Source organism: Neltuma alba, unplaced genomic scaffold (assembly GCF_004799145.2).
Source record: "Neltuma alba isolate B1F8T4 unplaced genomic scaffold, ASM479914v2 tig00013389_pilon, whole genome shotgun sequence".
In the NCBI taxonomy this organism is placed as follows: domain Eukaryota; kingdom Viridiplantae; phylum Streptophyta; class Magnoliopsida; order Fabales; family Fabaceae; genus Neltuma; species Neltuma alba.
Genome location: NW_021637649.1, coordinates 1 through 10,752, shown reverse-complemented (window position 1 = coordinate 10,752; position 10,752 = coordinate 1). Strand labels below are relative to the sequence as shown.

Genomic DNA, 10,752 nt, shown 5'->3' with positions numbered 1-10,752 from the left:
CGAGATTGTGCAGCCACGAAGGTTTGGTTTTCCTTTGACGACGCCTTTTGACTAATAAAGGGGAAAAAGTGCATATCACACTCAACTCCCACTTGGATTTGCCTCTTCCGTTTCAAGTTGATTTGTCCTCTATTAAACAATGGGGGCTCCAAAATGGCTCAGATGATTAACATGTGTTTAAACAAATCACTGGGCCTCCAATCATTAGCGAATCATTACTGACTCCAAACATCAATACCCAACTAAGACCCACCAGATTCACATCACAAACATGGAAATTTCTGATTAATTTTAAGCAACATGACTTTGTCATCAATGTTTTTGTGGACCTGGAAATTCAATTAAAGAAAATGAATCAAAGAATGATGCTGTATACAATTTAAGATTTCTAATCAATTGACGTAAATTACATGAGAGGGGGGAATTTCTAACGTGTCTAGAGAAATGATGGGGGAAAACCCAGGAAAAAAAATCAGAGTCCATCGTACAATAGTTAGATCCCGCTGCGTACAATTAGCAATATCGACTTCATATGATGACCGACTGAACGCAAGATTTGAATGCTTCTCCCATAACATGCGCCCTCAGATCTTTCTTCCGTCCAGTTCTCAACCGTCCGATCATCCTACAGCTGTTATGAGTAATATCTACACGCAGCGGAAGAAAGGAGGCGCCACAGAAGGCGGTTCGTAACAGAACGGGGCCGCCGGATGCTGCCACTTTTTGAACACCACCTTCTCCGGCTCCGCCCCTTGTTGGCGTTGCTGCTGCCGGGCCTCTTCCCTCTCCGTCGCCGGCGCACCGAGTTTAACCGGAGGCGGCGACGAAGCGAGGGGTGACAATAGGGGGATGGCCACGTTCCAATCACACGACCGATTTACCTGTAACGAAGACGGCGCTCGCATTTGCAAGCGGCTGGGTTGCTGTTGCTGCTTCCGGCTACCGGGGCCGCCGTGCTTATGCCTCTGCGAATCAGCCATCTACGGCGAGGAGATGAACAAGAGAAAACGAAGAAAATCCGATAGGTCTTCCGGTGACGGTGGAATGAAGCTGGGGCGAGATAGAAAGAGAGTCAGAGAGAGAAGAGAGGATGAAGAGCGAGTGAAGGTGGTTAGAGTGAATATAAAGGGACAGGATAGGATGCGAGCACACGGTGGGAAGCGAAAGGGGGAAAGATAGCTGGGCTTGGCTGTCCTACAGCTCGGCTCGGGAGCCGCCGTAACGCGTTGCTGACTCATCTCTTTTTAATTATCCTTCCCTTGGCATTCGCTTCTCATCAATTCAGGATATCACCTTTTTGTCTCTCACTAATTCATTTCCTAAATAGCAAATACCATCAATATCTTATCCCAAACCATTCTTTGTCATGCGCAAACTAACCTATTTTTAAATTTTTATGTTATTATTTAAAAAGCTAAATAATGTAAAACCCTTTAAATTTTATTTCACATGTAAATAACTTCTACAACTTCTATAACTTTACAATAAATCTCTCGAAATTTTTATATTTATCTAGATAACTCTCCTATTGTTAGTTTTATTCATTATTTGTTGAAATTTATATTGATGTCTGTTTAAATATAAAAGGAAGAAGCAAGGGAGTGATTTATTTTTTTTTTTTTGGGGTGGGGGGCTTGGCTTAGCTTGAGGGCTGAGCTGAGCAAAGAGAAAAAAAGCAAGGCGAGGGAGGAGTGAGAGAGAATGAAGAAAAAGCAAGGATACGTCTAACAGAAAAGAGATGGCAGTCAAAGATAGGCACAAAATTTTGCGCAAAGGGGATGCGTGTGCGTGGCTTCTCTTTTGATTCCCTTTTGACGTTTTTTTTTTAATTCCTATTATTATTATTAGGAAAAATAGCAAATAAAAACCCTATAATATATGAAATTGCGATTTGGGATCTCAATTTGAAAAATAGCAAACAAAGACCCGATCTCATATTATAAGTATAAATCTTGATGAAATGTCTAAAATACTTCTCAATTAAGTTGTAATTTGGTCTACTGAAATTGTCATTTACTAAAGTGAACTTATCATTTCTCATAGTTAACTTGTCATTTGGTATATTTGAGTTGTAATTTCAGACATTTCATTAAAATTTCATATTTACAATATAAGATAGGGTCTTTTGGCAATTTTTCAAATTAAAAATCTTAAATTATAATTTCACATATTAGGAGGTTTTTATTTGCTGTTGTTTTTATTATTATCTCAAAATGCGCCCCGCACCTAAAATAAAATTAAATAATGGGCCCCCACCTGTTCCTCCACATCAATGCGAGCAAGAACCCGCCACCTGTACCTCAAGAGATTTTTTCAAAAAAAAGAAAGGGAAACAAACAGTCCCCCCCTCCTCCTCACTTGTATTCTAAGTTATCTTTGCATTGTTCATTCCAAACCCAACCTAACCCACAAAAGTCGTCGAAATTTTACCACCACGCATTCTCATAACCCACAAACTAATGCCCTACATCACACGCACATATCAATGGTTCTACTCCTATATTAACTTTGTGGAGGAAAATTAACAGATGATGTGCTTGCCTAATCACACCTTCCGCAGCTGCGTTAAATATTTGGTAGGAAAATATTTTTCGTCAATTATCTTTCTTAACTTGATCGACATTATGTTTGAATCCTGTTTAAGTCCTCCAATTAAACGTGAAGAGGAGGTGGGGGGAATGTTACCTTGCCAATAATAATGATTCATCTAGACAATTGTGAGCCTGATCAGTATTCACTAGGTTCGAGTATCATTCTTTACTCTTTATTTTCCTACTCATGAAAGTAATTACTATATTTTGTCTTTAATATACTGCTCCGTCTCTCATTATAAGATCTTTTTAATTAAATTGAGCGATTTAAGAAAATAGTTAAAATTAGTTAAAAGCAATTAATATGTAGCAAATATAATTTTTTTTCCAAATATACCCCTATATATAAATGGGTAGATGTGAGAGAGTAATAGTGAGATAAATGAAGAAAGAGAAAGTATTAAATATATTACACTAATGATAAAATAGATAATAATACATTAAATGTTCAGACAAACTCAAAAAGAATCTTATAAAAAGAAACAAACTTATTTAAAAAATTAGATATTATAATAAGGGACAGAGGGAGTAAGAGTTCGTTTGACTTTTATTTCGATTCGAAATATAAAACTCCAATCTATTTTGACTCTTGTATTTATCTTTTTTTTTCAAGACAGTTATTGTAATAATGATAGTTCTAACCAATACACTTGATTAGCAAGAATATTTTAAAAAGATAATATCCATTTATTATAAACAACTAATTTAACTAATTTTCTTAACTTATTATAAATTAGTCAATTAGTTCTTATATTAAGAATCGGAAGTAATATATACTTATTATCCCAACAATATAAATAATATATATAATTTTTAAATTAAAAAATGGATATCAATATGTAATAAATGTATTAATATATACAATAAAACTATATTAATTGTATCATTCACAAATGACGATATCCTATTTTTCAAATTTTTACACAAGGCATAAAAAACAACCTAAATAATGCATTGCCCCCACTCCTCTTTATCACACATTCTCCTTCTTTAAATATATGATTGCATGGCTACATCAAATCTCTGCTTTTTCTGGTCCTGCACTTATTTGCACGCCTTCTTCAAAGATGTCCACCCCCACCCAAAAATAAATAAATAAAAAAGGTGTCTTGTTTATTCGATCAAATTAAACATGTGAAACAACCGAAAGGGAGAGGAAAAAAAAAAGAAGCTTCTTTCTGTTCTTTTTACCCAAACTTAACAGAGGGTTTAGAGACAAGTCCCACGAAAAAACGTGAGAAAAGTTTCAACATTTGACCGAGGCAGGCAACCGAAATACTTGCAGGCGAAGTTGGGAAGAAGGTTATAAACGAGCAAGGAGACAACTTTATGGTCAAACCAATAGATCCACGCTTAAACCCAATTTTATGCATTTGTTAACCTGCGCAAATCAGTTCCCATACAATGATTTCTCATAATTGCTGCTCTCAACTGCACGATTCCACCATAGATCGTAGAGAACAAGTCGCTACATTCATACATTCCGAAGAGAATTCAATAAGGAGATAAATGCACGTAAAAGGAGATGTAGTTCCAAAATCTGAAACGTGATGTCAGAAGACACATAATTAGTGATGATTTTTTTTTTTTCATGATGCATAATTAGTGATCTTTGTTACTCAAGAGTGTTGGTCTTTAGAAAATCTCAGCTCTTCCAGCCTTACCGCAGACCTTTGGGCATACCTCTATCTAGAGATGGCAAAGCCTAAAGGATACTCATTGTAAAAGGACTAGCAGATGAAAAGAATGTCAGGAGAACAAAGTAACAAGTACTCGAGCAGCCGATTTCCAACATTGATTCTTCGCTTATGGCTTCTTTCCTGCTGCTGCTATTATCATTCATGGATAACCTGCCTTTCAAGAATTCATGTAACACATAGCTTGAGCTTGAAGATAATAAGAATCCTTGTATTTTCTGACAAACTCTGGGTCCATTCCGTTGTTTATCCAGTCCTCCCTACGTATCCAACCATCCTTGCTACAATCTAGTACTCCAAGAATCTGTAGAGACAATATCTTTGTGAGATATATAATCAGGAGTCAAATGGACCCAAATACTTTCCCTCAATGCCTAAGATCATCGTTTTCTGACTTCTAGTATGCTTAATGAACAAATTCATTTTATTTTCTTTAGTTTCAAATGCCACGCTTTTTGCATTTTCCAACTCCAAATAGCAAGCATTCTTTTTTGGAGAAAAAAAGAATTGGAACATGAAACGTGCACAATTTTCATATAGTGAAGAGTCTACTAGAATAATTTAATAGTCAAAAAGAAGAAATGCTTAATTTAGAACCCCCAAAAAAAAAAATCATGAAGAGGAAGAGAGGAAGGAGCACAAAGAGTTGAAAAAAAGAAGCAAATCAAGATAAGTGCAAAATATAACATACCGCCCCGCCTTTCCATGCTGCAAATGTTGGGTTTGTTCTTGATTGTAAAACCTAAGCAGACGAAAAGGACATAGTATACTATGTCAGGAACATGTCAAATCATGGTATGTTAATAGCTCTTCATTTTCACAGAAAGATAGGCACTCAAGGAAAAGCTAACAAGGTCACCTAAGAAACTCGTAGCGACGGAACTATATGCTAATATCTATTGAAAAATTCTTGTTGAAAATTCTTTTTCGGTAAGCAGTTTCTTCTGCAGATATTGTGAAAGCTAATTCCAAAAATAAGATTTACGAGTGTTTCCTATGTTAAACTCGTTCAATGAGACAAGAAATAACTACTGCAGAACTCCATTACACAGGTCCACTTCCCAAAGAAAACTAGCTGGATATAAATGGGAAAGAAATTCACATAATGTTCAAATAAATATCATATGTCACAATGTCAGCTTAACATTTAGTGCCATGCTAGTTGATCACGTTTCGTGGTTCTATCTATTGTTTAAAAATAAATAATTAGTTCCATAACATTGAAATTGGAATGAGAAAGCTAACCTCCACGGTATCAATTGCTTCATTCGGAGGAATGGCATGTAAAACCCTGTCACAATAACGTCACACCACTTATCCATCAATTAAACACCATAGAATAGCATAAAAGGTAAATTAAACCAATCTCCCTTAAAGCCTGGTTAAATAGTTCGAAGAATCAGTAGGTGAATGTGATCCTTGGCCCACTGAACCCAGTTATTAACGGCAGAACTACCTGCTTTTTTCTCTGATTTTATTCACTGATATCGTGGGATTTCAAAAATTATTTGCTTTACCCTTTATTTTCTGTTTTATTTGATCCTATGTTATCAGCCAGAATCTAGAAGTGCAGGAGATTCCCAACGGTGCACACAATAATTTTCTGTTTAATTGCTCCTAAGTTTGCACTTTTTACAACACAATTTCAAGACTAAAACCCATGGGATATTGTTGAGAAAGAAGGGAGAGCAGCAGATTCTCAACGTTGCACACAATGATTATTCCTAAACTTGCATTTGTACCAACGATACGATCACATAATTACCCATACCATATCTTTGACTTCGGGTTCACTACATGTGACTATCCTCCTCACTTAATGAACAACTATTCTTCATTTTGTTTTAACTTATAACATTAAAATGAACTGCCGATGGAAATAGTTCAAAGCCACTCAGCTAATTGTTGCCCAATTGATTTTGCAGAAAATGAATCAAAACAAACCTTTCCTCCACTGCAGGAACCAGATCAATTGTCAAAGCAACTCCACCCGTCTATACCAAATAAATGAGTCAATCCCTTCGGATAACATGTAACATTCACATTAACACATCAAGCTCAATGTCTGAAACTTACCAATAGTATGCTACAGAATAATTTTCTCTGGAGGTCTATTCGACCTGTGAATACAACACCAAACAGTATAATGAGACTTTAAACTAAAGCATATACAACAAAAGAAAATGAAAAACAATTACCAGCTAAGAGAATACTGTTTGTAATAGCCTCAGCCAGACCGACTTTTTCTTCTTTCTTTGGCTTGGCTGAAAAGACTGGATAGCCATCCCAGATGGGTAGTCCAACATTAACATTGGGATAGAAAGTATCTGACATATCAGGCCTTCGCGGAAAATCAATGTGCCACGGATCTTCTAACATATCCTCATAGTCATGAAACCTAACAGAGCAAACCAGTATAGTTGCTTAAATGCATAATTGTTCACGAATTTGCTCACATCACAGAGAAAAAAGTTGTTCACGAATTTGCTCACATCACAAAGAAAAAACGTCAGGAATGTACTAACCAAGAACGGGGTGGTGGAGGATACACATCTGGAACCAAAAGCATTGGATAGAACAATCCCATAGGAGGAACCTTGCAACAACAGTCAGCACAGTCTCAGCACAACATTGTCCAAAGGCAAAATAAGTAAATAAAAGAGACATACATTAAGAGCAGTAAGCTTTGTCTTGTGAGATCCAGGTGGCATTCCATCTTCATATGAATGAACCACTGCAATAGAATCAAGTTCCCCCTCCTGTAGAAAAGAAAAAGAGTCCAGGTTTGGAAGAAAGTCCAAGTATAGAGAAGCGACATCATCACATGTGTGACGGTTTTAGTCATCAGACACATTCAATATGCCACAGTTAATCATTAAAAGCCTTATTCCTAACAGGACAATTTGGCCACAAGATAATAAAACAGTGGTGGACATACACACTAATTGTCCATCACATGCCCCATTCTTCCTAAACCAAGTTCAATAGTCAGTCCTAAGCCCACCTAGAGGAGCAACTTTGTGGCGGATCCTCAATAACCAATGTAAAACTCTATCAAATCACTTGTAACATGGATCAAAGACGAATTGTGTGGTTGTCATCCCATGCCAATAGAAAAGGTAGAGTGCTAACGATGAAAAGGTTTTAAAATATCTCGTCCCACCCAAGACCACACAGAGAAAGTGGCAGTGATAAGAATGGAAAAAAAAAGGATATATAAAATATTAAAAAAAAAAAAAGTTTGACAATAGAAATCCCAATTTAAGATTTATATTTAGTTTATAAATGTATAATTCCATTAGTTTATCAACTAATATGTAAAATAGGTAAAGGTGATTTTTGGACTCCGGGACAGGTGGAAGATTAAAAATCACCTCCTCTTTATTAAAAAAACAAAAAAAGTGCCTTAAAATTAAGTAGATAAAAAGTGGTAACACGTAAAACAAATCATAATTTTATGTCATCATAAGCATATATTATATCGGCTAAATGAGATTAAAGTAACCAAACTCACTTTGATTTCACAATATGTCTCTTTCAGTCGGTTTAACATTAACATATCTATAGGTTTTGTCAAAATATCTGTGCGAATTTGTGGCCAATTCTGGTGATGTCTCTGGGTCCATAGAAAGCACCTTGATATATCCTGGAAATATGAAGTTAGCATTTGAACAAAAACGAGTAACATATTGAAATAGTAGCAAAGAAAACAAAACTCGGAATACAGAATGTAAGGTATGATATGCAATAGCCAAAAACTGCAAAAGGACAACTAAACCACCAACAAATGATGATTGCACAAAAGGGAGACAAACCAGAAAGGATGATTAGGACTTCTTTTAAAAAAATAAATATCACAGATTCCAGAACTCACATTGCTAGCCTGAAAAATGCTATTGTTAATCCCCCCCCCCCCGGGAATGAAGTACATAGAGTATCTTACAGATCAAGTAGTTCTTTGACACGGCAATAAAGGTGGGTCAGTGTGTCAAATGTTCGTACTTCACACACATTTTAGACAAGAAAATTCAAGGATTTCAAAGTGAATGGACACTGAAGTCTGTATAGCAGCACGGAAATGATGACAAGATATTGTGACTAAGCGTATCTTCGTGTAGGAAGCAGGCCATCCTACTTCTCTCTTGATTTATACAATATTATCAGTAACAAAATAATACTTGCTAAACTACTTTGAAAGATCAGATATGAGTTGAAGTATTAAACCAGGCTTTATACCTCGCCTCCAAAAGGTAAAGTTTTCCCAGTTAAAGGTAGAGCACCTCCATCCTGAACCAAAAAGAAAGGGGAGGGTGAGTTGAGAAGAAACATTAATCCCCCAAATTAGTCATCATCTAGTTCTTCAATATCAAAAAGGAGTTAGAACTGCTAACAACATGGAGAAAAGTTAAATAAATGGTTAATTATTGGCATATGCTAGAGCTTAACGATGTTGTCAGTGGCCAGTTAAGGGGGGGAAAAATCAGTGGAACCAAATCACACAAAATTATGGGAAAAAGTTCAATATCTTAAAGAACGAAAAATATTATTCAGACAAGCAGGCAACTATTGTCCATATTAAAGTAATAAATAATATGGCACAAATTTGAAAATGACCAGGATTGCAATAAAGATAACTAGCATGAGTTGATCAGGGAACTGCTAATCCATAGTCACTACAGCTTCCCCTTATCTTTTTAGTTATTTAAGGATAACAAAATGGATTTTGCTCTTATAGATTATATCACACACTAAACTTGATGACAAATGCCTTGTGCTGTGAAAAGTAGACGATAAAAGAGACAAATAATTACACTTACCTCTATGCAAATTACTGATGTCACCTGAGCACCAATATTCACAACACATGCTGTTGATAATCCATTTCCAAAAACTGCAGCAAGACCTTCCTGGTCAACCAATTTCATAACATGGTCAGAAACTAATGGTAAACTATGTACTTAAAGACAATGGAAGAAGGCAACTATGATGCCAATCACAGATATCATTCAAGTATTTGAATGCATGAGGATATTCGATATATCATTCACATAGAAAATAGATATCAGAATATGAATCATAAAGCCAGAAAGCCCTAAATTCATTCGTGACAAATCTACTGAAACACAACTTATAGCGAAAGTGATGGGAATGAAGGCTAATCATCAGATCTGTATCAAGGCTCATATTTAAAAATAATATCATGTGACTTCTCTTAGTGATAACTCTAGGAACATTTTAAAATGTGGTTTTAGACATTCCAGAATCTTGCCGAAAGAAAATTGGTTATAACTGATGATCATGATCAAAATAATAGAACTTTGGCCCCACATTCAGCATGTAAATTATAACATTACAATAAAAAGCCATACCTGGTGTACTACAGCTAGGCCAAACCCAAGGTCTTTCAGCACTACAGATAACATTTCCTTTATTTCTGCTTCCAGCAACAAACAAATACAAAATTAATATAGTAGAAGCATGAAGATATTACTTCTAAGAGAACTGCATGCTTCAAAATTTAAGAGGGAAAGAGATGGCATTGTCCCCCTTAAAGATCCTAATCATTATCTTCCTTTTATTCAACTCAGACGGGATCCTAAAGCATATGAATTACCAAACAATTATCTCATCGATGCAATGTAGAAATTTCTCATCACTTATCCAGGGAAGCATTACTTGAATGATATAAATAATGAAGTTTGGTAAATGTAAAATGCAAGATTATAATGCCACTTGGAAAGCTGACACTGACAGCACTTCACTTGTCTTTGTATTGCTTATCAGTCAAAATCCTCAAATTTCGGAGCTGCCAACCACTGACTCTGACATCATCTGATGGCACTCAAGTGGAATGGGAATCCCCCCATTTAAGTTTTACATATAATAGCCCATATTATTAAATGGAGGACTAGTTATTTCGTTCTACTTTATTTTCCATAAAAATCTAAATTAAATGTAACATGCATGTCTGATAAGAAAAGATGAAACATTCTACAGCTATAAAAAATTGACAGGTTCTAAATACCACGATTATCAAATGTTTCTGGCACCACAAGAACAGCAGCATACATGTTTCTCTCATTGTGAGGAATATGCAGTTTCTCTATGAGAATCCAATCCCAAATAGCTTGCAGGTCCTCAAGTACCTGTACAATATCCATGTTGGAGCCAAAAGGTAAAATAAATTCCTTTCCCTTTGTTTTTACTAATCATAATGAAGCCTGTTTATAATGTGTCACATCAAAGCATAACACATTAAAGTACATCACAAGCAGAAACTCCAAGTAAAATGTTAACCATAAACTTTGCAGGAATTGGCAGGCAGCAGATATGGTCACCCAATTTTCATATTTAAGAAAATTATGCCATGCTGCATCCAAAAGCGCTATTACTATCATGTAAAACATTACAGTATGATATGATGGCCCCCTTAACATTTACAATATCATGAAACTTGTACATAT

At 35.7% G+C, this 10,752-nt stretch overlaps 2 protein-coding genes across 2 annotated transcripts; both read right to left on the bottom strand.

Moving 5' to 3' along the window:
* Positions 1 to 336: 336 nt before the first annotated feature.
* LOC114736942 (uncharacterized protein At4g14450, chloroplastic-like) lies at positions 337 to 1,093 on the bottom strand. Its single transcript, XM_028924824.1, has one exon. It carries the CDS (start codon positions 978 to 980, stop codon positions 648 to 650), a length of 333 nt encoding a protein of 110 aa, XP_028780657.1. The 5' UTR covers positions 981 to 1,093; the 3' UTR covers positions 337 to 647.
* Positions 1,094 to 4,084: 2,991 nt separating this feature from the next.
* On the bottom strand, positions 4,085 to 10,449 carry LOC114736938 (actin-related protein 9). The gene is made up of 13 exons (XM_028924821.1): positions 10,314 to 10,449; positions 9,658 to 9,722; positions 9,106 to 9,195; positions 8,525 to 8,575; positions 7,803 to 7,934; positions 6,958 to 7,047; positions 6,814 to 6,884; positions 6,487 to 6,686; positions 6,365 to 6,408; positions 6,233 to 6,282; positions 5,534 to 5,579; positions 4,980 to 5,030; positions 4,085 to 4,592 (listed from the first exon to the last, which is right to left on the bottom strand). Exons 1-13 carry the CDS (start codon positions 10,447 to 10,449, stop codon positions 4,449 to 4,451), a joined length of 1,170 nt encoding a protein of 389 aa, XP_028780654.1. The 3' UTR covers positions 4,085 to 4,448.
* Between the last annotated feature and the right edge of the window lie 303 nt (positions 10,450 to 10,752).

What these genes read in the sequence shown, in the direction of transcription:
- LOC114736938 (XM_028924821.1), bottom strand. Translation starts at nt 10,449, where the DNA reads ATGGATATTGTACAGGTACTTGAGGACCTGCAAGCTATTTGGGATTGG. An exon ending in GTTCCTGCAGTGGAGGAAAG is followed by an intron (nt 5,580 to 6,232) that starts GTTTGTTTTGAT and finishes TTATTGTGACAG; the next exon opens with GGTTTTACATGCCATTCCTC. An exon ending in CAGCATGGAAAGGCGGGGCG is followed by an intron (nt 4,593 to 4,979) that starts GTATGTTATATT and finishes TTGTCTCTACAG; the next exon opens with ATTCTTGGAGTACTAGATTG.
- LOC114736942 (XM_028924824.1), bottom strand. Translation starts at nt 980, where the DNA reads ATGGCTGATTCGCAGAGGCATAAGCACGGCGGCCCCGGTAGCCGGAAG.